The 24,737-nt window shown below is 39.9% G+C and overlaps 4 protein-coding genes across 10 annotated transcripts in view; 3 read left to right on the top strand and 1 right to left on the bottom strand.

Annotated features, from left to right (window-relative positions):
* Window positions 1-6,695, bottom strand: part of wars2 (tryptophanyl tRNA synthetase 2, mitochondrial) — a 48,666-nt gene extending 41,971 nt beyond the window's left edge. For 4 of the 6 annotated variants that reach the window (XM_025063945.1, XM_017040155.2, XM_025063946.1 and 1 more), the window contains exons 1-2: window positions 6,558-6,695; window positions 6,002-6,029 (exon numbers count right to left, since the gene is read on the bottom strand). The gene's annotated coding sequence lies outside the window, so the exon portion shown is untranslated. Of the gene's footprint in view, window positions 1-6,001; window positions 6,040-6,557 lie in introns of those variants that run through there. The other 2 variants (XM_017040154.2, XM_025063947.1) reach the window with 2 other exon arrangements.
* Window positions 5,828-9,361, top strand: hao2 (hydroxyacid oxidase 2 (long chain)). 2 transcript variants are annotated; one of them, XM_008328507.3, is made up of 8 exons: window positions 5,828-6,090; window positions 6,932-7,084; window positions 7,283-7,434; window positions 7,827-8,110; window positions 8,182-8,400; window positions 8,540-8,698; window positions 8,868-8,937; window positions 9,008-9,361. In XM_008328507.3, exons 2-8 carry the CDS (start codon window positions 6,954-6,956, stop codon window positions 9,061-9,063), a joined length of 1,071 nt encoding a protein of 356 aa, XP_008326729.1. In that variant the 5' UTR covers window positions 5,828-6,090; window positions 6,932-6,953; the 3' UTR covers window positions 9,064-9,361. The 2 variants fall into 2 exon arrangements, with proteins under 2 accessions (XP_008326729.1, XP_016895649.1); XM_017040160.2 differs by lacking the exon at window positions 5,828-6,090 and adding an exon at window positions 6,723-6,739.
* A 3,024-nt stretch (window positions 9,362-12,385) lies between these two features.
* LOC103392005 (kelch-like protein 9) lies at window positions 12,386-19,287 on the top strand (the record flags this gene model as incomplete). The annotated part of the gene is made up of 9 exons (XM_025063716.1): window positions 12,386-12,554; window positions 13,135-13,316; window positions 13,658-13,790; window positions 14,094-14,290; window positions 14,615-14,690; window positions 14,930-15,487; window positions 15,929-16,108; window positions 16,522-16,635; window positions 17,985-19,287. Coding segments are annotated over 9 exons (2,106 nt in total), but the record flags the coding sequence as incomplete, so codon positions are not given.
* A 969-nt stretch (window positions 19,288-20,256) lies between these two features.
* hsd3b1 (hydroxy-delta-5-steroid dehydrogenase, 3 beta- and steroid delta-isomerase 1) lies at window positions 20,257-23,914 on the top strand. Its single transcript, XM_008328505.3, has 3 exons — window positions 20,257-21,165; window positions 22,036-22,200; window positions 22,275-23,914. Exons 1-3 carry the CDS (start codon window positions 21,015-21,017, stop codon window positions 23,078-23,080), a joined length of 1,122 nt encoding a protein of 373 aa, XP_008326727.1. The 5' UTR covers window positions 20,257-21,014; the 3' UTR covers window positions 23,081-23,914.
* Window positions 23,915-24,737: the final 823 nt, after the last annotated feature.

Below are 24,737 nucleotides of genomic sequence, written 5' to 3'. Positions count from 1 at the left end.
AAGAGTGTGATATGGCGTGACTGTGTGGACTGCACTCACTTATGCTCACATCACTGCCAGACTTCAAATACTCTGGACGTCCATCACTCAGCCACCAACACATGACATTTACAGCCACTGATGTGATTGTTCACATCTTTGACTTTCATTTTTTTCATGGTTTATGGGGACCGGCTTTTCCATCTGAATTTATGGGGACCATCCTTTTTTTAAGTTTGCCTGGCCTTGGAACAAATGTCTTATGGTACGGCTTTTAAATGTAATAAAAAGGTGCACGGTACATAAATGGAATATTGTAGAATAAAAAATGATTCGTATTTTCACACTCGGCCTTGTAGAATAAAAAAAGATTAGAATTTTTACACTCGGTGTCTAACTCAGTCCGTCTTGTTAATTTAACTATTCAAGTATTTTCCATTGATAATCAATTGTTTCACACAATTTTTGAACAATATGTTTCCATATGCGCTAATGTATGTGCTAATGTATCAATTAAAAATTAAAATTAAAAATGTAGATTGTTATATATTTGCGTGTGAAAAAAGGTTGAAAGTAAAGCTAATTCAGAATCTTTTAAAAGAACGTCCCACTGCATAGAAGTTGGGTAGAAATATATATATATATATATATATATTTGTATAAGTTGTATACAAAGATATATATATATATATATATATTGCACATATACAGTATGTAGGTATACAAATATACTATACACATATATATATACATATACACATATACTTGTGTATTTACATGTATACGCTACACATGCATATGTATTTATATATATATTGTGCACATATATACTGTAAATATATACACATATGTACATATATATATGTATATATGCATTTATGATATAAACCGATGTGTGCACAGTGTAAAGCGTCTGATGGACAGCCATCAGCTGCAGGATCTATGACCCGCGTCTGTGGACTCGGCCATATTTAGTCTGATAATAAACCTAGGAAAGACAGAGGTGGAGGAGCTCGGAGCGTCGCCAGCCCAGGATAACACCTTAACAATTCAACCCACATGTGCTGCGGCGTGTTGGGCTACAGCCCGGGGGCTAGAACCCCTCTCTCAGCATGTGGAAGAGGTTTTCCACTCAGCTGAACGTCCAGCACATCCCCAAAAAATGGCGGCCCTCAGAGCCAGCTCCTAACCTCCTGGTATTAGACGTCCAGGCCAGCTGTGGATTAACACAATTTGCACCTCCTCTTCGTTCCAGGTAACACCCATGCCTCCCCATGGAGGTCCAAGTCGTCAGATTTAGCCTCTGGCTCCACCTTCACAGCCTTTTGTGTCAACGCCAAAATAAAAGACATAAATTTTCAAACGCGAGCGCGCACACACAGGGAGGACACACAGCTCAGTTCTGAAGAAGCCAGGTTTTGTTACCAAAGATATCACATTTACCAAGAGTAAATTCAATTGAGGAGCTATAATGAAATAAGAGCAGGGGAATCTAATTTAGCATCACTGCACCCCCACTGGTGTTTTCGGACGCCCGAACAACTTCTCAAGGCATTTTGGCTTTTCTTTTCTCCGTGGTTAGCTGAGACGCCATGATATTGCCATCAATCCATCAGTTACAGGTCAGGGACCAAAACACAACACGGTCTGACATTTAAAGGCTGACACATCTGGCTTGAATACGACAAAGATCCTGAAAACACCTGTTGAGACAGAACCAGTTGCGGCCGATCTCGACTTTGTTCGCTTTGATTTTGTGTCTTTTGACTCTGGTGGGTCTGGGACGTTAGTCTTGGTCACGTTTAGATTATTTCTTCACACTGGTCTTTGACAGGACCAGAACGAGGACCGGGATGGAGAAACCTGTCATAATCAATGACGGGTCAGGGTAAAAAGGGTTGATAAAAAGAAGCGGGGAGAACGATCTTATTTGGTAAAAGGAAGAACTAATTTTAGGAAAATAATATTTTGGTATTAGATTCAGTAGGAAAAGAGGGGAGAGATGTAAAAAAAAAAATAAAGAAAAATATAATATTTTGGTATTAGATTCAGTAGAGCAGGAGGAAAGAAAAAGAGGGGAGAGATGTAAAAAAAATAAAGAAAGAAAATTTTGCTAAACTAAAAAAACCTTATAAACTAAGAAATCCAGAGTGACATAAGCACTGATTTGCAATGAAAAATAAAAATGTAGATATAAATAATTAATTGAACGAATGCTAAATTAATGCAATACAAATTAAAGAGCAGTGGGAATACGAAAGGAAAAAGTATTTCATAGATTAAAGATTAAGATGAACCAAGAGAATTTGAAAAAGAAAATAGAGAGAAAGACTGGGAGGTTAAAAAATGGAACAACAGAAGCAGAAGAAAAAGAACTATAGAAGAAGGAAGGAGGAAAATAAAATGCACTGAAGGTTGACGGGTCCCTTCGACGGTTAGAGGGAGACAGAACAGAAGAGAAAATGTACTCGGGTGATTTATGTGGCCTTTTTTGTCAGGTCAGAAAGTTGACTTTGGGTCGGACTGATGCTGAACCACTGGACCACAGGGGGAGGAGCATCACTACTCTGTCAGTGCAGTGGGGGACGAGAAGAATGGGCGATACAGTGGTGAGCGGGCTGGGGGTGGGACTGCCCTCTGACACGACCTCTGTCACATGAGCAGGACACTGACGACCACCGTGAGCAGCTGACTTTAAGGTAAGAGACCTTTTATTTCCCCTGACGGGATACTACACTGATTTAAACCATTGGACCTACAGTGGTTACACTGATTTCTGTTTGTTTGTTTCTTTGTTTTTAATCTGATTTAAAATACTGAGAATTCTTTCTGTTATTGTGAGGTATTGAGATTAGAGCACAACCGTGCCCTGAGGTGTTTATCTGCTGATGACAGGCCATGTGTGTGTGTGTGTGTGTGTGTCTATTAATGTGTGTGAGCGTGGCTGACAGCAGAGAGTCAATGATATGCTGTAATGAAACTTTTAAACTGTGTTCAGAGCAGCAGGACGAACCGCAACACAGTTATTTTCTAGAAACTTTCTAGAAACCTGGACAATGTGCTGTTGAACGGCCATTCATGGGGGAGGGTGCATAAACACACACACGCACCAGCACGCAAAAGCACGCATTTCAGCGCGCACGCGCGTACACAGGGCCACCAAAAATGGATACATTTTAAAATACTATTTAATCAACTACCTCATTTATGTTTCTTAACTAATGTGGCTGTGAAGTCATTGGTTGGTATTGTTACGAATATTATTATAGTGTATTTGAATAAAACAATGTTCATGAGCTTTTATTAATGGGATAATTTTTATTATTATTATATAATAATAATTCTGCCACTGCAGTATTACTTCTTATGATAAAAAAGTAATAAAATCAAGACGGAAAATAAGGGTTTTATTTAATTAAAAGTTTATTTTTAATTATCTTGTTCGCAGCTGTAACTGCTATAGATGGGCTTTGAGCTCATCTGCGTTTTAACGTTCTTCCGTTTACACTCGCGCGCGCACAGTTTAACTGCGAGTGTGTGGCTTAAAGAGGTTCATTTGTTTAGTGTTACACTGCCATCAAGTGGTCATTGTTATATTTGTCCGTAGCAAAATGAGTACTGTACCACTACTGTATCCGTAGCAAAATGAGTACTGTACCACTGACGCAACGAAGAAAACAACGCCACCCCAACCATCACGACAACAACAACAACAACAATAATAATAATAGAGCCATATTCTGGGAGTGTTTAGCAACTAGCACTCGTCTTACTATTGAACGTTATTTGTATACAGATGTGGTACAAATAAATGATAGTGGTAGTAGTAGTAATAGTAATAGTAGCAGAGGTGGTGGTAGTAGTAGTAGTAGTAGTAGTAGTAGTAGTAGTAGTAGTAGTAGTAGTAGTAGTAGTAGTAGTAGTGTATCTGCACCACTTGTAGCAATTACAGTAAACTGTACTTTCTTCACAGGTTATGTCTGAGAGGAGAAAAACTACTGAGTGAGAATGAACATATGTAATCGGTAAGTAAACAAATTGTGTAATTAAATATATAAATAAATGTCTGTGTGCACACATAGAAGCAAACTCAATAATGATAATAAAATAAATATTAAAAAAAAACAGCAGCTAGTGCTAAAACCCAGTGTGTTGCTTTTAAAAAAATAAACATTACACATAGCTTCCTAAAATAAGGTCAAAATTAAAACAGCAGCACTAACGGTCTACACAGGTTTATACAACAAATGAATGAAGAAATGCAGAAAATGGCCGTAAAAAGGGCAAAAGGCCAAACATATGTACATGTATATCTATCTAATATAAAATATGTATTAACTAATTTGAAAATAGCTTACATCATCCAAGATAAACATTAAATAATTAAATAAAATGAAAAATTATGTTTAATATATTTAGTCATCTAATTAGACCAAAGCTAACTGGAAGTGAGGATTTTGAAACTAGAATAAATGAATGGATATCCCAAAAAAAGTGCAAGCTTTATCAAAAACGTTAAAATATGTGTTTGTGAATTAATAAAAGTAAGTATAAATTAGTCACAACAAAATCATTTTTATCACGAAAGACATGACTACTTCTAAATGATTGAAATAACATTTCCTAAAAATGCCTGAAACTTATGCAAAAATAAGCTGACATTCATTTCAAAAGGGCCCAAAACTGTCAAAAATAACAAATTCATTTGCTGTAATGGCCAGGCACTGACCTTTTGAAATAAACAAGAGCTGATAAATGATAAAAATCAATTCAATAGCCCCCGATGCGGAAACTAAAAGCAGTCATCATGGTATTTGTATTTGTTAGCGTGTTGTGTGTAAACATTTCGATATGTACTGTCTGCTCCACCCTGGTCCATAGATCTACTCTGTGGCAGACGCCTCTCATTCTAGCTGCAGTCATCATCAGCACATTTCCAGCTGCTGTGAACACAATAAGAGCAGGGGCTCCCTCTACACACAACACAGGGGACATTACTGGCTTTTACAGTGAACAGAGACACTAGTAAAGGGGGACACGGGGACAGTAACTTACAAAGACACGCCAGTCTTTAACGTCTGAATTTCAAAGTCATAGTAACCAATAATTCAACCCAAAAAACAACACAGATGGTTTTATAATGTCTCAACAACATTTTAGCTCCCAGTTATGACTAAAGTAGTGAAGAGTAGAGGTGTTAGCAGGGTTAGCCAGTAATGAGTGATAATATCACTAATAACCATATGCATAAACATAAACAGACCTAAGTTGTCATTATAAACATTTTTATTCAAAGGTTTTTAATTTAATTTAATTATTTTTTTGTCATTGTACGTAATGAGTTAATCAACATCATCTGATGTAAGTTAGCTGGTCCAGTTGTACTTTCCTTTGCCTACGTTTTATGAAACGTTATGGCGCCCTCCAGTGGACACTTACCTCATAACTAGTTTAAAGCTATCAGCGCAGAACAGAACGATACTGGAAGTGTTCAGAAACCAATAAAATGTATATAAATAAATAAGATATGTCCAACACCTGGTAAAGCAGTGGCTAATGAGTTAGCCCAATCAAATAGTTAAAAAAAAAAAGAAAAAGAGAAAAACAGGACGGACATATGACCCAACGAACTCTGTCCTCAGAACAGGTTAATGACAACTTGACCAAAACCAATTATTGACAGAACAAACAAGTGTAACACATACTGAAAGGCAAAACATGTTAATAATTTACTGCCTTCACATAATAAGTCAACGATATAAATGCCGACGTTCTCAAGCTGAGTGGCTAATTTAAGAGGACTGAGCTGCCGAAGAAACAAATAATATTACTTGCGTGTTTTGAATAAAAATGAAAATATTGAATATTTAACTGTTCATTAAAAGGTCCCGGTGAGTTAATAAAGGGCTGCAGGTGAGGAGCAGAGGTGAGGAGCAGAGGTGGGCTTCAGGCTGTAAGTTTGGCACCTCCTTTTGTGAAGCTACACCCACATTAACAAAGAGAAAAAGAGAGAGAAGCCTACCTCTCTGTGGTAGCAGCCGCTGTTCTCCCTACAGCAAGGGTCATGTGAGAGAAAGGAGGTGTTAAGGACAGAAATATCTAGAACTTCCGGTAAGTTATTATTTATTTGAACTCATGCAGGTTTTTTCAGTCACTCGTTAAATTGCTCACATTTAAAATAAAAACAGCTCATTTGTGTTCATCAGTTTATCAGGTTGCTATCAGTTAAGACAATACACACTGTGTATTTAGAAAAAAATATGTCTGCTCAGTATCTAGTTCTGAATGATAACAGTGGATATCCACAATTAAAAATACTAGTAAAAATGCCAGATTGTTTAAATTATTTTTTCTAATTTATTCTAAATAAATAAAGGAATAAATAATAAATAAAATAATAATAAATAATAAATAAATAGTTTTCTGGGGTTCCTTGTTTAAGTAATTTTTAAGTTAATATATTATGCAAAATATATTATTTTAAATTAAAGTAGAAACACATTAAAGCAAAAACAAACAAATAAAAGTTGTTATCCCAAATACATTCATTATTTGATCTATTCTGTAAATATACATACATTACGTGTGAGGTACGGTTACCACTACCAGGTGTTTCCGGTGCAAATGCTGCATCACTAAAGTCGTTGTCCTGTGACAATTAAGCTCCGGGCCACAGTGTTCACATCAGACTTTTCCGCCACACTTTTTAACATTTTCTGCCTTTTGGTCCTCGTTACTTCTGAGCTTCGAATTCTGCTAGGTGTGTAGCGATCCGAGCCGGGCGTCATGTGCATCACGATTGGCGTCCGGGTGAAACACAACGGCGGAACCAATTAATGCATTTTTATAGAATACTTTTTAGACCACTAATCAGTTATTATTTTCAAACTCAAATATAGATAAATTGAATACTATTTCTTCGTTGTTTAATGGATTACTTCTCTTCCCACAGAGAAGGAGATCGCTGTGCAGAGATGGCTATGGTATGTCTGACAGATTTCGAAGAATACGCAAAGGAGCATCTTTCAAAGGCCACTTGGGATTATTACGCTGCTGGAGCTGACGAATGCTGCACCAGAGATGATAATCTACTGGCCTATAAAAGGTAGGAGAGACGAGAACCGTGTGCTTCAAACCAGAGCTGACAGAAACAGCTGTTTATAACAATCCCTATAGGGGCCACATGTGGATCATACAGTCACCACTACTTATTGTCAGAGGTGAACTGCAAAAGGCACATGACCCTATTAAATAATAATAATAAAAAAATCTGACATATTTTCCCTCTGTTCTTTGCAACCAGGATCCGTCTGAGACCTCGCATCCTGCGTGATGTCTCAGCGAGCGACACACGGACCACAGTCCAAGGGACAGAGATCAGTTTTCCTGTTGGCATCGCTCCAACAGCCTTTCACTGTCTGGCCTGGCACGAAGGAGAGGTGGCCACAGCTCGAGGTAAGACTGGATCAGTGAAAATAATATTTAATCAGCAAATATATATATATGTATATATATATATATTTAAACTGCAAATGTTTAAATCAATTTAAAAAAATATTTTTTGAAAATATAGCAACATAATTATAACCAAAAAATATTGTGTAACTAGGTAATTTAGCATTGCAAAAAAAAAAAACTGTTGAAGAAAGTTGTGTTAAGTAATAATACATACCTAACACAAGATGGCACCAAAGTACTGGAATCCTAAGTTATAGGAATCCCTTTTACCCCAACTCGAATTTTACTTTATCTGCCTCAACTTTGATAACCTTTCAGCTAAATTTTAAACCAGGTAAATTTTAGTTCAGTTAAAATTCTGGGGTCTTCATTATTATTTGACATCACAGCCACAGAGGCCCTGAACACCTGCTACATCACCAGCACCTACTCCACCTGCTCAGTGGAGGAGATCGTGGCAGCAGCACCAAACGGCTACCGGTGGTTCCAGCTATATGTTTACCGGGACCGAAAGCTGTCAGAGCAGATTGTGCACCGCGTTGAGCTGCTCGGATACAAAGCCCTGGTCCTGACCGTCGACGTGCCGTACACAGGAAAGAGACGCAACGACATCCGCAACCAGTTCAAGCTGCCGCCTCACCTCAAGGTCAAAAACCTCGATGGTGTCTTTCAGGTAAATACAACAAGTCCTTCAAAATAGGTGGTAGTTGTATTGTTAAGCAGTGTAGCTATTCTGACATGTAGGAGACAGCAGGCCCAGAGGGTTACGGGATCCCATCCAACACCTTGGACCCGTCCATTAGCTGGAAAGACGTGTACTGGCTGCAGTCCATCACTCGGCTGCCCATTATCATTAAAGGCATCTTGACCAAGGAGGACGCAGAGCTGGCTGTGGAACATGGTGTCCAGGGCATCATCGTGTCAAACCATGGAGGGAGACAGCTGGACGGAGGCCCTGCTTCGGTACATACTGACCACAGCACTGATAAGTTCATGTTATGGATTGGAGATTGGAGATTTCTTCGGTCAAGATTTGAATCCTGTTCACATGTATCTGATTGTGCGGTGACCTTGTCCTTGTCCTATCGGTGTCTGCCAACAGATTGATGCCCTGTCAGAGATTGTGGACACAGTGCAGGGCAGAATCGAAGTCTATCTAGATGGAGGCATCCGGACAGGCAGCGACGTTCTGAAGGCTCTGGCCTTGGGAGCCAAGTGTGTTTTCATTGGCCGTCCGGCAGTGTGGGGCCTTGCATACAAGGTAGAACAACAACAGTCATATAAATGTGTGTGTGTGTGTGTGAGATCTTTATTTTTACTCACGAATAAAAAATGCATAAATGTTCCAGTAAGAATCAATTGCTTATTGTACATATATTTTGGTACAATATTCAGGAATGTTTTGTTTTGTAATGTAATTGCTCTCCCAGGGCGAGGACGGAGTGAGAGAAGTACTGCAGATCTTGAACGACGAGTTCCGTCTCTCCATGGCCTTATCAGGTGACTCACACTCTCATATTTTTGTCACACTGGTTAAACCACAACAGCTGAGGTCATCTTCTGTTTTTAGGTTGCAGAAATGTGGCAGAAATCAACAGAAACCTGATTCAGTTGTCCAGACTCTAAGCAGGGAAGGACGTCACCGTGGCCGACCATGGTTCCTCTGGGCAGAACTTAGCATTGGCTGTGACCGAGACTACCTAAAGGTCAAAGGTCGTTTCAGTAAAGAGGGAAAGATTTAAGAGTGTATTAGTGAAAGTATGGACTTAAAGAAGAAGAAGAAGACGTGGATGATGACAGGGTGTCAGGTGGGATTCTAAAGAAGAAGGAATCAGAAAGTGACTTGTCTGGGATTTTGGGATTTGAAGGTATATAACAGATGACGGCCCGCGCTTGTGCTTCAATAAACATCTGCAATGATTAATATTTTGCTCCTTTTTTTGTTCATATTGTATGTGGGAAATAAATAAATATTTTTCAATTTTTAATTACATTTTTATTGAATAATATACATAATAATAGTAAAGAAAATGTAGGTGTAAACGTGAGCATCTCAAAATGCTCAGTCAACTAAAAATGTTCATGTTGAGCATTAAAGTTCCAGCAATTAAAAATCAAATGTCAAAAAAAATTCCTAAGGTTAAAAAGATGGATGACAAACTTTAGCAATGCTAAAACTTATCCAAGACGTAGTGCAAGGCCAGCGAAGGCTAACTTCGCTAACATATAAACAAACTATATACGGTATATAAAGACCTAATGTGTCTTTGGTCAAAAGCTTGCCGAAAGTCAAAGTTATATTGAGTAATAAGAATATGCTGGAGCATAACCATTCTACAAGTTAGCAAAGGATATGAATAACTTGATAAAACAAATATGACTAAAGTGATTGGGTATCAGAAATAGCTAAAGATATAGAATTTAAAAATAACACTTTAGCTTGCGCATCAAGGAGCACTCTTATGTTCTCCTTTTCCACACTCAGTAATAGCCGTGTCTACAAAAATCTAAAACCATTTTTGGAAACCTGCTGCTCTCTTCAAACTTCAACCTCCGTGTTTCACTTTGTGGTTAGCATCAAGGTGCAGTTTAGGCGTAAACAGCCGCACAAAAAGAGAAGTAGTACAGGAAGTGAGTGAGGTCTGGGTTAAGCTGCAGAAACTGTGATGCTCAGTCGGGAGCTCCACTTGAACTCAAACAGTGTAGCGGAGGTTTTTCTGCTCTGTCTTCCATACAGTTTTCCTGGGGTTTACGTACACCATCAGACTGGAGGGAGGCCTGGGGTCCGGTCTGCTGAGGAGGTTTTCTTCCAGGTAGGTACAGTACACCAGCAGACACCATACGTGGTAATAAACTACGACTTGATGTAGTTGTGTTTGAGCTGCACAGGAAAGTACATTTAGTAACACTTAATTTCACTTCACTTTATTCATTTAACCATTCAGCAAGCCTTTTAGTCAACGTTATTGTGACCACTGGTGTTTGAAACTGTCATATCTTTAAAAACGTAGCTAGATGTGTTGATGTTGCTGTGATTAAAAAACTGTACGATTGTATCCACAGATTTTGTATTTGCTCTTTGTCAATTCAGCTATTTACATATGAAATAAACAATCCACATTTACCACTGAGGTTGGACAGAATATTTGACCAATTGTTCAGGGCCCACATACGACCCAATTAGACGTCACGTGGGCCGCACCAGTACATTCATAACATAATTACCATAAATAACAATCAGTCCATTTTTTCCCCTTTGTTTTCATGCAAATAACTACAAGTATATTAGATATTTATTATTATTATTAAGTATTAAGTGAAGTCTTATGTATTTTGTTATTTTCAAAATTCATCAAGTGGGCCGTATGTTTGACACCCCTGTATTAGAGCCTTTGGTAGAGTGATGAGAATTGCTGTTCACCTCTCTGACCCCTTGCTTAAAAACTATTATTGCATCTAGCCCAAGCAAAAACTAGCCTTACTTTAGCCTAAATTTTCTTCTAAATAGGATCCAAGCTAAGAAAACACAACGAGGCCTGATTTTGTGGCTTCATAGTGTAATTTCTTAAATTTACTTACTTGTTGACTTGTAGTTTAATGAAGATTAAATGTTCTCATTTTAGCATTTAGATCAGTTTTAGACCAGGTGTCGGAAACTCCTGGCCCACGGGTCAATTCCTGCCCATGAATTCCCTTAAATCTGGTCCGCAACTAGATGTCAGTAATGATTTCATTTAGCTGAGATTTTCTTCACATTTATTTGTGTTCAAGACCCTTGATGGAGACAGTTGCCTCTGACTCTCTATATTATGATCAAACGTAGCCATGTGTTGCGGACTATGGTCCAAATGAATACTTAATTACATTGTACAATTTTGTGGTACAATCAATCGAATAACTCTTTGAAATGTGTATAATTAAATTTAAAAAATGTATATTTTGTACAGCTGAAGGCACCTGTAGTACTAACTACAGAGTTTCCTCTGCTGGGTTTTTAATGTGGTTAAATGTGTGACTGTTTACGCCTCTGAAGCGCTCAACCACAGAATACCAGCTTAAAACTGATCCACTGCAAATGATGCCAATGATAACATTTGACATTTACACATAAACAAAACAACAAAAAGCAGCTATTAGCTATTGCTGTGGCACATCTGCTATTCTAAGTATGTTTCTCACTCAACAGGAAGTCTCGTCAGCGAAACAACAACCTTCAGCCCCCGGAGGTAATTAAATTTGGGTAAAGTTGTTTTTATGTTTATGTAAATATCACATCAGATATCACATCAGTTTTCAGTTCAAGTCATCATTGTCTGGAGCGTGTAATTGTTATTCAACAGTTACTAATAAAATTATTTTAGACTTGTTTCAGAGCCTTTACTATCTACTGTCTTAAATTTAATTTTTTTTTTAATTCTTGGCTATTGGCTGAATGACATTGGGTTTTTTTTTTTTTGCAGCTCAAATACATTAGAAAATAATAAGAAGAAGATGACAATGACGAAATTCCTCAGAAAGTTTCATTTGCATTTACATCCAGTGTACTGTACACTGCAGCAGGAAGTAGTTTTGAAAGAAGTGAGTCTATTGAAAAACCTTGGACTGGTTCCTTCTTTCGAGGTCACAGAGAGGCATCACGATACACAACACAACTTTTGTCATCTGACAAAATGTTTTTTCATCTGTTCTGGTTCCTTCTTTCGAGGTCACAGAGAAGCATCACGATACACAACACAACTCTTGTCATCTGGGTCGAGAAAGCAGGCAACACATTTCAACCTTAGGATGCTTCAAATTAGAAATGCTTAGATCTCGTCTGATATTTAAATCCTTGTTCAGATGGACTCAATTAAGAATAACAGGAAATGCCAGGAGCCCGTGAGGAGAAGTCAACCAGGCTTGAGATCTGATCTCCATGATTTGGCCTCATTGTTATTGTTGATGATACAGTGAGAGCGGTGTAATACGCAGTCCTCTCTGCAGGGGCAGTGGAGATGACAGTGGAGCAGGGAGGCTGAGCCGCAGACTGTCCCGTCTGAGCGGCAGGCATCAGGCCAGGGAACCGCCCAGACCTCCGGCTCAGCCAGAGAGACCTCCTGGGCCACCGTTTCCCCAAGGTCTGTCAACAGTTTTGTTTGGAACTGATTATATCGGACAAAAGGCTGATGAGTGAAAAAATTCAAATCGATAATTTCATTTCTAAAAAAAATTAAAACTACAGATGTAAACTAATATGGAAAGCACCGTAAAAAAAACAAGGATTGATATACTGCCCCCTGTGTGAGATGTCAAGGATTGATATACTGCCCCCTGTGTGTCGCAGGCGTCGTAGCATCTCTCAACATCTCCGAATATCTACTCTGGATATAATTTGTGTGGGAAAGGGTAATACAGTCTAGGGAGGGGTGATAACAGTGGAGGGGAGGTTCGTAAATATACAGGTAATTAATATAAAAACTCTCCCAGAATCGATATTTCCAAGAGTACCCTTAAAAGACAAAGGTCAGGAAGCAGAATCTGAAGCTTTCACGTGACCCAAAAAAATTTTTTAAAAAGGAAAGTAGCGGGGTTAGGGAAGTGTATGGGATAATCAGGGCCTTAGTTCTAACTCTTTCAATAAAGTTTGACTTTTCACTCAACTTAGTTGTCATGAACTGCGATGGTACTCATCCTCTGGTAACTCTGATATTCCGACAGACGACAGACCTCCACCTCCTCTTCCTGCTGTTCCTCCTCCACCACGTCCTGCGCCTGCTCCTGTCTTCCCATCCGTGAACGTCACACCAAAATGTCCCGACAAGGCCACAAAGCCCAAACTTCCGCCCCGGCCAATGTTCAGGGTGTTTAGTAGCACCGACCACGGAGCATCTGTTCTACAGGTACAGTCACCGACGATGGACAGGTTGTCGAAGCTCCTGCTGGGGGGTGAGGTCTGAGGTATCCCAAAAGAGTTACTTCGACGGCATCTGGATGGAGTAGGTTTCTTGAAGACGTTTCACCTCTCATCCAAGAGGCTTCTTCAGAATGGAACAAGCCTCAGTTCTTCAAGAAACCTACGTCTTCGAGAAACCTAGTCCGTCCAGTTACCCTCGATGTAACTCTTTTTGGACGAATGAGAACCTTCAAGGTCTGAAGTAGATTTGTCATCGAGACTAGAACAACATACATTAATAATACATTTTAGGTTCCATCATTTTTACTTATTTGTTTTTTTTAACAGGGTTTTCATCAGTTTCGTGAAGATGAAACTCTTTGCGATGTGGTCCTTATTCCAGAGGACGGCAAGGAAAAGTTCCCCGTCCACAGAGTCATCATGGCTTCATCTAGTGATTATTTCAAGGCAATGTTCACAGGTGCGTGTGTGTGTGTGTGTTTGCCCAGAGCTTCACATCTTGTTTTCTTTGTCTGAAACACGCCAGCGAACTGTCTCATTTCTTTTCTCAAAAGTCGACACTCTGATGGGAAATTTCACTTCTGCATTCAAGCAGGAAACGAATATGTTTTATCAAGTGTGTTAGCTTGACCGCTTTTACTGACTGGTAAGGTAGCTCGACACAGAGCGGCGTCGTGTTTTTGCACTCTGTGCGTTTTCAGACGGTGTCAGGAGAAACCCCGTCCGCCTCGTCCTTGACTCGTTCCTCTCTGTTTGTGTGCAGGGGGCATGAGAGAGCAGGAGATGAAGGAGATCAAGCTGCATGGTGTCACTAAGCTGGGTTTAAAGAACATCATAGACTTCATTTACACATCCAAGGTCAGCCTGGACATGGGGAACCTCCAGGAGACACTGGAGGCTGCAAACTTCCTGCAGGTCATGCCCGTGCTGAGGTTCTGTAACCAGCTTCTGAGCAAGGAGGTGAGGCTTTGAAGGCACTACAAAGTTTAAATATTCAAAGAGTCCTCCTATTAAACACTTCCGCAGTGAAAGGGTGAAACTACAAAAAAGACTAAACGACTTGAAATTCCACCACAAAAACCAACAGAGCTAGCTTTGTCTCCGCCACAAAAACCAACAGAGCTAGCTTCACTATGATACAAGCAAAAAGCTTTGTCCATTTCTTATATGTGGCTCATGGTTAACATCAGGGTGGACACGGAAGCCAGTAAAAAAAAAAAAGGAGTAAATGTTGTAATATTATACAAGTAGTGTTATATATTATTATTTTTCTTTTGTTCAAAGATCACCATTGACAACTGTGTGGAAATCGAACACATCGCTACCGACCTGCACCTGGAGGATGTCCAGCTAAATATTGGTGAGAATCAAAATAACAAGTCACTCATTTTTATGGTGGTGCTTTGGCCCAGAGGCAATGTCTCTGTCATTGGTGTGGAACCCCAGGGTTCACCTCCTGGGCAAGATCGAATCGCGGTTAGGGCGGTTGGTACCTTCCAGTGGACTCGGTAACGGATAAGCGGATGAAAATGGATGGATGGATCATTTTTATGACTGCTTCATTAATCATGTCTTGGTTCCTCGCTCTCCCAAAACCAGGGGAGTTCGTGAGCCAGAACCTGTCTGAAATGGTGCAGAGCGACCGTTTCCTCCATCTCTCTGAGACCAGCATGGCCAGCGCGCTGGCCAGCGACTCCCTCGAAGGTTTCACCGAACTCGAGCTCTACCACATCGCCAGACGTTGGCTGGACCACGAACCCTCGACACGTCACTCCTCCATCTACAATTTGATGCGCCACATCCGTTTCCCACTGATGAGCCCCGGCGAGCTGATCCAGATCTCCCAGGACGACGAGGAAGGAGGCAACTCCATGATGCGGTCTGACGCGGCCTGCGTCAACCTCCTGCTGGAGGCCAGCAACTACCAGATGATGCCGTTCATGCAGCCGGCCCTGCAAACGGAGCGAACCAAGATACGTTCGGACTCCACCCACATCCTTGCGCTGGGCGGTGTTATGCGACAGCAGCTGGTGGTGAGTCGGGAGCTCCGGCTCTACGATGAAAAGACGGGACACTGGAGGGCCTTAAAGCCCATGGAGGTACCACGCTACCAACATGGGGTTGCTCTGCTGGGCGGCTTCCTCTTCATAGTTGGAGGTCAGTGCAGTGACACTCTGGAGACTATATCTGTACCACTTTGGCTACAACATTAACTTAAACATAATATCAGAAGTATTAGGATTTGGCATACATGTACATAAGCTCAGGTAGCTCATCCCCCACCCCTGCTGATAGATACATGAAAACCCACAGACAAAATGGCCGACTGGATAAATGAAGGCAAAGCCCAGTTGACCTGTGGTGCTGCGTAGAAACATTGAAATGACACTGAATTCAAGTTGTAGTTTTATCACTACTTAATGTTCATAATGTTTAAACTGGATTCAAAAACATATATAAAAAAAGTCAGTTTCTACTATGTTTTGGCGAAGCTAAGCTAGCTAAATTTTTATTCCGCACCTGAGCACTTTTTGTAAATAATCTGTGGTTTTCTTTTTTCTTTTATCACTGCCTTTGTCATCCTTCTCGACCTTCTAGGCCAGAGCACATATGACACCAAAGGTAAGACAGCCATAGACAGCGCCTACCGCTACGATCCGCGCTTCGATAAGTGGCTTCAGATCGCATCGCTCAACGAGAAGAGGACTTTCTTTCACCTCAGCGCTTTGAAGGGAAAACTGTTCGCAGTTGGAGGACGGAACGCTTCGGGAGAGATTGGTAAACAAATCTTTTACTACAATTTACATTCAAGCATAATGTCAATATTTTTATATTTTATATTTACGGGGGTCCTTAACTTATGTGGGAGTTCTGTTGCTATAGTGCGAAGTCGTACTGTGCATCAGTACATGTCACTCACCAATGCTAACACAGTGGTAACATCAGGAGAGTTTAACTTACGCCTGGGAGCCACAATGAAGGGCAACAAATGTCCCAAAAAAAAACAACACAGACGAAAGAAAACAAATGTAGTGCAAAACATGTGGCTTACAACCCAGGAACGGAACGATGGAACAAGACTCTAAATACATTTAGAGGAGATAGGTCAAGGACCCCCGGCCCGTCCTCTTCACTGCCTTTACAACACAGACATATTTACATCAAAGTTGAACAAAACTGATTCTGTGCAGACACGGTGGAGTGCTACAACCTGAAAAAGAACGAGTGGACGTTCGTGACTTGTATGACGGAGCCTCACTATGGACATGCTGGAACAGTTCACGGAGAGCTCATGTACATCTCAGGTACAACTTGCACTACACGGTCTCATTGGGAACACGTTCATGTTTCATAGCACTTGTAACAACATTTTGAGACAACTTCCTCAACGACGTTAATGCAGTAGGTTTTGGAAATTCAAGAATGTCTTCAAAACTAATTTCAAACAGTTTAACGGTTTTAGATCCTGACAATAGATAGTGGTCCAAATTTAAGGCCCCTAATGAGTTCGGCGCCAGTCAGACTAACTTCTTTGTTGGGTTAACTAACAACACATTTGGAAGATTCAATCATTAAATTAGGTCACGATAAACTGCGACAACCAGTTGATCTATTTGAAACCACTTCCTGTTTAGAGACAGTTTCCCACAGCGGCTGCAGCTGGTGGTCTAGCTTTTAACATAGTTTTTGACACTGAACAGGAAATCAAAGTTTCGTTTGGAGAACAGGGTACTCTTTACTTAAAGGTCTCGGAGAAGAAGAATCAAAAATTTGTGGTCAAAAGTTAAAGAGCCCACGGCTCTGCACAGCTGTCTGGGGCTGAAGCAGACACAGTCTTTACTTACTGTGGTTACAGCAACATGTACTGACATCAGATACTGTGAAACTTCAGGCTCTGTTTAACCAGAACAACAAGTGAAGGACTGAGAAATGAAGGTTACGTTTTAACAGGAAATGACTAGACTGGTCGTGTTTCTGGCACCGTTCTTTCTACATGTACATTTTCATAAACTACTGAAAATATAAAATTAGATTTAAAAATAACTTCTATATGGTTTATATATACATATATAGTTTTATTTACAATTTTTGGTTTGCTCATATTATAGAAAAAAGTGAATAAAAGTCCTATTGGTCTCATTTTTGTCAGTTTTAAAGTAAAGATACAGATACGTTTAGGTTAAGGTAAGGCTCTTTTTTTTGCTGATTCAACATTTTTCCATTGTGATGTCAGGAAATATATGTTAATAATATACTAATAAAATTAGTAATATTATATAATAAATGAATAAATATATATTTATTTAATATATAACATTATATATTTGTATATTTTATTATTTATTATTATTATTAAGTATTTATTATTTATTATTTATTATTTATTATTTATTATTTATTATTTATTATTTATTATTTATTATTTATTATTTATTATTTATTATTATTGCAGAAACAAATCTCTACTATGAGATGTCTGCATTTTCACTACATTTGTATAAATTATGCAAGTACACAGTCAGTCTCTACTGGGGCCATAGTTATCACATCTGCCTTACACACAGGGTTGCAAAGACTTTCAAAGAAGCAGAAATAAATGCATGTAAGGAGATTTTTTTTTTATCAACTGTAATTCACCCACCTCTCCACTCAGGTGGTATCACACGTGACACCTTCCAGAATGAGCTGTGGTGTTACGATCCTACGGCCGACGCGTGGAGCCGACGTTCCGACATGATGGAGCTCCGTGGTCTACACTGCATGTGCACCGTGGGAGACAGACTCTACGTCATGGGCGGTAATCACTTCAAGGGCAGCAGCGACTACGACGACGTCCTGAGCTGCGAGTACTACAACCCCCAGACGGACCAGTGGAGCCTGGTGGCCCCCATGCCCCGGGGCCAGAGCGACGTTGGGGTTACGGTGTTCGATGGGCAGATCTTCGTGGTGGGAGGGTATTCCTGGAACAGCAGGTGTATGGTGGACGTTGTGCAGCGATATGACCCAGAGAGGGACGTATGGGACAGAGTGTTCAACGTGCTGGAGCCCCTGGGTGGGATTCGAGCCTGTACCATGACGGTGCACCTGCCGGAGGGTTCGGTGGATGAGGCTCAGATACAAGATTGTCCGCTGCCTACAGGGAAGGAATGAGATCTACTGGAGATGGGAACAAATGAGAGCTCCAGGCGTCATCAAATATTCATTATCCATAAATATTCTTTACATTACAGGCTTAGCTGAAACTGAAGATAAAAAAAGTCCACATAGGCTTTCAAGGCAAACTCAAGCTACACCTTTGTTTTTCCCCTCTAGGATTGTAGTGTTGAAAAAAAAAAGGGGTGGCTTAGTGGTTAAGGAAGCGGACTTGGGTCCAAAAGATTTCAGTTTTGAATCCACCAACTGCGAAGTTACCACTGAGAGCCCCAGGCACTCAAAAAGCTGTTCACTGTTCACTTTGGTGATGGGTTAAAAGCAGAGGTCACATTTGGTTGTGACCTTTGCTGTGCTGTGTCACAATGACAAGTAGTTCACTTCACCTTCCTTTCCTTTCCTTGAAATAAAGTAGCTAAAAAAAAAAATATTAGTATCACAATGTTCAGAAATAGTAGCCAAATAAATTATACGACTTCATAAAATTCACTTTGAAACATTTGGTTTTAATTCGACAACACCATATTATATTCTGAGATTTTGTGTATAAATAAGAGAAAAGTGATCAAAGTTTTAAAAAAAAAGTGTTATTAAAAATAAAAATTAAAGTAACAACAGCTAAGGCCTTGTAGTCAAGCCTGTATTTCCTGCTCTGTACATGAACGCCTCGAGTATAAAAGTCTACTGTTTAACTATTTATGTAAAACCCAAAGAAAAACAATGTACTAATATATATGAAATATACTGGAACTTGTAAGCAAAACTGCAGTTTTTATGAGACTTAAATAAAAAAAAATTGCAAAACACTGATGATTGTCTGCGTGTTTATAAACGGTTCTCTTTTTTTAATCCCAGATCCCTGAATCACACCAGCAGGACGGACATGGCACGATGTTCTAAACGTCAGTCCATGATTAAAAAAAAAAGTCATAACCCTCAAACTACTGAGCAATGTTATATCAAAGTGAACTTAAAAAAGTTTATTACATAGCTGGCTAATTTTTTTAAATGCCCAAATGGCCGAAACGCAACACCTCCATTTTCCACTAGGTGACTGAAACCACCTCTTTCACAGCGCTGGCAAAGAAAGTAGCCAGGAATCCTGAAGTCCTTCAGCAGATACACTTATATTCTCACACTGACGCTGTGAAAACACACAGTTCCCTTGAACAGAGTCTGCCCTTGAACGTTCATTTACTTTCAGATAAGGACACACGGAGACAGACAGTCAGAGACACGGCCTCTGCTGTGCCAAGGACAGACTAAGATACTTTATATACACAAAAAGGAGAAAAAACACTGGAGGCCCTGACAGCAGGTTCTTACTCAGCAGACGTGCATCAGAACTAGAAAGTTCTGGTACCTAGATTCCTCACCACAGTCAGACAAAGACACCATGAGGGACAGAGGTGTATAAATACCCAGGGCACCAGGCGACACCAGTGAGACTGATGACAGAGACAGAGGGTGATGACGCTGATGACTCCACCCAGCAGACGGACAGGGAGACAGACAGGCCTCACATTAAGACCATGGGGGGCAATGGAAAACACCCCCGGACGAAACTTCAATCACAGCGGGAGTTCCTGTAACTGAAAGGTCACACTACGGGGTTTCAAACCACAGACATTTACACAAGCTGACTGAAAATCATCATTGTCCCTATTTTGGCCTTCTCCTTGGTAGCCAAGAAATACACTACGCCAGTGGTTCTCAAACTGTGGTACGCGTACCACCGGTGGTACATGGGGTTTACAAGTTTCAGTTGAATAAATCTGAAACATACCAGGCACAATTAATACAACATTTAGAAAAAATGTCTAGCTACTTGTGATCAATTTCTCTTGAGAAAAATCTATAAAATAAAAAAAAATGTTATCTAAAAAAATCCTTAAAAACCTTTTAAATTGTTATTTGTTATTTAAAATAATAAAAAATTCCATTCTTTGTCCCACAGTGAGGAAATTCACAGTGCGAGTCTTTGCCACCCACACATGCTGCCACAGGAGGCGCTATTAAGTATACGGTTCCTCTGGGGCCTCGAACCCAGGACATTCTGCGTATAAGGCAGGCGTGATAACCGCTACACTATGGACAATAAATATAATAAAATAATAATATTTCATGTTTGTTTCATACTTGTCACTTACATAACGTGTGTCTACAGTCACCAAATGTCCAAAAGGACCCACTATTCCTCAACTTCAATTTGATTTTCAAACCCAATATGCATTAAAACATAACATTCCGTTTAAGAGACCTCCATTTTGTGCAGAAAATGGAGGTTGGAGAAAGGAGCAGGGCCCATCCCAGTTTTTTGCTTTGAAACTTTTTTTTTTTTTTTTTGGGCTTTACAAAAAGAAGAAGAAGAGAACTGGAGGGGGCAGAAAGAGCTGCTACTCCCACTCAGGCAGCGTCTACACAACTTCGACCCACTCAGATCTTCGCTTCGTTTTTGTTTTTTTTTCTGCTGAAGGCTCTTCAGGAGAGAGAGGAGATTTTAGAGGTGAAAGAAGAAAACCGAGCTGGTGCGATGTCTCTGGAAGGTGATGTGTGCGTAGTGACGGGAGCCTGTGGATTCCTGGGAAAGAGGCTGGTGAAGCTGCTGCTGGAGGAAGAGAACGCGGCCGAGATTCGGATGCTGGACAAACACGTGCAGCCGCAGGTTCTACAGGAGCTGACGGGTGAAATTGATATCTCTTTAATTTTGTACATTTTGTTTTTGCTTTGAACTAGATAGTTTTGTTGAAAAATAAAAATGATTTGGCCTAAGAAGGGTCTTCTGCAAATAAATAAAACCAAAGTTTAGGGATTTATAACATGTTTTGAGATTTAAAAAAAAAGAAGTTTATGTTCTTCTTCTCTATATTCTATTATCAATTTCTGACACTTCAAAATGGGATTTTCTTCTAATATAATATAATTAAATAATATATAACTAAATAATTATAATATTCTAATACATAAATAACCAAAATTGTATCTTAGTACAGGATGGTATTTTGTCATAATAAACCTGAGGATTACAAATAAAAAGCTATAAATTAATTCAAATAAGGTAAAAACATTACATTAAAGTGTCAAAAACGTGGCTCAAGGCCTAGTCATGGCACGTGTTTTATGAATTCCAAATGTTATCCTCTTCATTCTTAAGCTAGATAAAATATGTCCATAGCATTTTAGGCTCATTTTTAGGTATTTTTTAAGCCTTTAGCAATCCTCCAGCTAACATCCAGGCTAACTTTTGGGATATGTTCTAGGCTCTCCTCTCAATTCTTTGAAAAGGAATGGAATTTTGAATTGAGATTTTAAAGTTATTTTAAGGATATGAATATTTTCTTAAACATCTAGGCTAACTTTTAGCATTTTCTGGGCTAACTTTTAGCATTGATATTTTTCAAACATTTCCGTCTCTTTTTTATTAGTTTTGTTGAATTGAGTCCCTACTTTTTGCATTTTCCTCAATTTCCTTCCCGACAGCAAAGATAGATGTAGTTAAACATTTGTATTAGGTTGTGTTGCTTCATTTGTGACATTGTATTTGTGTGTGTCAGATTGTAGAGGCAAAACCAAGCTGAGTGTTTTCGAGGGCGACATTAGAGACGGTGAATTTGTGAGGAAGGCCTGTCGCGCCGCTTCGGTCGTCTTTCACACCGCGTCCATCATCGATGTGAACGAGTCAGTGGAGTACAGCGAGATGTATGGAGTTAATGTCACAGGTAGTCCAGTAAATCACTCTTTTCCATGGATCAAGCAGATGACAGAGGCTAATTTTTTGTTGTTTGCTTCACAGGGACCCAGGTCCTCCTGGAGGCGTGTATCCAGGAGAACGTGGTCGCCTTCATTTATACCAGCAGCATCGAAGTGATGGGGCCAAACCCTAAGGGCGAGCCTATCATCAATGGCAATGAGGACACCTTCTACAACTGCACCCTGAAGTTCTCCTACAGCAAGACCAAGAAAGAGGCAGAGCGGAGAACCCTGGCGTCCCACGGTGAGCTGCTCCGAAACGGAGGCCGACTGGCCACCTGTGCACTCAGGCCCATGTACATCTACGGAGAAGGATGTCGCTTCCTGCTCGGCCACATGGGTGACGGGATACGAAACAAGGACGTCCTCCTGCGGATGTCCCAACCAGAAGCTCGGGTGAACCCCGTCTACGTCGGCAACGCAGCGTTAGCTCATCTCCAAGCCGCTCGCTGCCTGAAGGATCCGCAGAGGAGGAACTTAGTCGGAGGAAAGTTCTACTTCGCGGCCGACGACACCCCGCCCGTGAGCTACTCGGACTTCAACCACGTCATGATGTCGCCTCTGGGCTTCAGCATCCAGGAGAAACTCATGATGCCGCTCCGCCTCTTCTACGTGGTGTGCTTCTTTTTGGAGGTCGTGTGCATGCTGCTGCGACCTTTCGTACGCATCGTGCCGCCACTTAACCGGCAGCTGCTCACCATGCTGAATACGCACTTCACCTTCTCCTATCAGAGAGCTCAGCAGGATCTGGGGTACAACCCCCGGTACAGCTGGGAGGAGGCGCGCAAACGCACGATGGAATGGCTCGCATCACAACTGCCGAAGGAGAGAGAACGAATAAGAGGCTAAATGTCAGCTAGCATAGCACTACCTTTAGATAATTTAGTCCATAAAAAATATTATTAGTCCATAATTATGTTATTATGTTAAAGCAGGCATGTTCAAAATCTGGCCCGGGGGCTAATTGTGGCCCATGGACCAATTTTTACGGCCCACGGCCTCTGTCATAAAATGGATCACTTGTGACCCTCAAGAATTGTAGAGTACAAATGCACATATAAAATGCAATTTTATGTTTTACCAACAGATGGCAGCACCACTGGGTAAGCACTATCTGGAGTTGTGTGTCCATGACCCATCTGGTCAATTTCTAAAAAGTTTTTTTTTTCTCCCCCTGAAATACAGAACAACTTTGTTCACCTGATTTGCCGAGAGGAAACTCTATAACAGTTGGAACCCAGTTGATTCAATTTAAAAATGCTGTTTGCGATAACCTTTTCATTAAACAGTCAATTTGCATTTAATGTTCACGGTTCAAAGGATGTCGGGCAGAATGATTGGCCCTGACACACGTTCACTTCATCAGATCTGGCCCTCTTCGTAAAAACAGGCCTGTTTTGAAGGATGACGACCGGCCAGCAGGAGGAGAGCAGCCAAAACTGCATTTTCAGTTGGCTTCAAAAAAGGGATTTCCTGGCAGAGGGTACTTCAAAATACACAGGTTTTTTTTTTATCTCAAACACATGGTCTGTAAAAACAAATAATAATGTAGAGATGTATACATAAATGTAATAATCTTATGACAGAGATAGAAAGCAATACAACTGTCTTCATTAACATTATGTCTGAAAAATGTGTTGCTTTTACTGATGGTAAATATCTAATAAACAAAAGATAAACTCATGTTTCCTATTTATTACCTTTATTACCTGACAAAATATCCAAAGTCCAGGTTTTTCCCCTTTGTTTTGATGCAAACGCATACAACTATATTAGATATTTATTATTATTTATTTTGTATCATATTTAATGTGATATAATTTTTCAAAAAATATCCCAAACCTGATAAATCAAGCGGGCCAGACTGAACTGCAAAACGGGCCGGATTTGACCCCCGGGCCGTATGTTTGACACCCCACATCTAGAATGTTAATTATTAGACCATCATTTTTCCCTGAGACTTGTTTTCTATAACATTTCTCCTTACGTCCCACATTTATAGTATTTTTGTAAACTGGTAAATTTTATAATATTTATAATAAATGTATTATAAATATTATAATATCATAATAAAATATTATTTTATAATATTTTATAATGTTTCAGGATCATTAGAGTTGCAGTTTATATTAATCATTTACAAGCCATTAATGCAAAAAAAAAAAATCTCCAAATCGTACCCTCTGCTCACATGCAATTTATTACAACATGTGATTTCTCTGTAGAAATAGATCAACAGAAAAGTGAAGCCATATATTCTCTAATAAAACAGCACCTTTTTTAGTCCCTCAGTGTCTTACTATGACTACATTAATATTCATTCATAAATGTATATAATTGTATCTGTGGTTGTTTTTGTGAAATAGTATAAATACACTTTTTACAAAGTTACTTAAATTGTGTGTGCGACCTCTCATAGTGTCATGGAGCCCAGCTCAGTGACAGAGGGACAATCAGTCAGCTGATCATTAATTCTACCCACAGCGTGACCTCAACTCCTCCACGA

This window comes from Cynoglossus semilaevis, chromosome 16 (genome assembly GCF_000523025.1).
Source record: "Cynoglossus semilaevis isolate Cse_v1.0 chromosome 16, Cse_v1.0, whole genome shotgun sequence".
Taxonomy (NCBI): domain Eukaryota; kingdom Metazoa; phylum Chordata; class Actinopteri; order Pleuronectiformes; family Cynoglossidae; genus Cynoglossus; species Cynoglossus semilaevis.
Note: the sequence above shows the minus strand (reverse complement) of the source record. Positions and strands in the feature narration are given on the sequence as shown.

Excerpts from the sequence above, each read along its gene's own strand:
- hao2 (XM_008328507.3), top strand. The coding sequence starts at position 6,954 with ATGGCTATGGTATGTCTGACAGATTTCGAAGAATACGCAAAGGAGCAT. Across the intron at positions 8,401-8,539 it reads TGGACGGAGGCCCTGCTTCG|ATTGATGCCCTGTCAGAGAT; the intron begins GTACATACTGAC and ends GTCTGCCAACAG. Across the intron at positions 8,938-9,007 it reads TCTCTCCATGGCCTTATCAG|GTTGCAGAAATGTGGCAGAA; the intron begins GTGACTCACACT and ends TTCTGTTTTTAG.
- hsd3b1 (XM_008328505.3), top strand. The coding sequence starts at position 21,015 with ATGTCTCTGGAAGGTGATGTGTGCGTAGTGACGGGAGCCTGTGGATTC. Across the intron at positions 21,166-22,035 it reads GGTTCTACAGGAGCTGACGG|ATTGTAGAGGCAAAACCAAG; the intron begins GTGAAATTGATA and ends TGTGTGTGTCAG. Across the intron at positions 22,201-22,274 it reads GTATGGAGTTAATGTCACAG|GGACCCAGGTCCTCCTGGAG; the intron begins GTAGTCCAGTAA and ends TTTGCTTCACAG.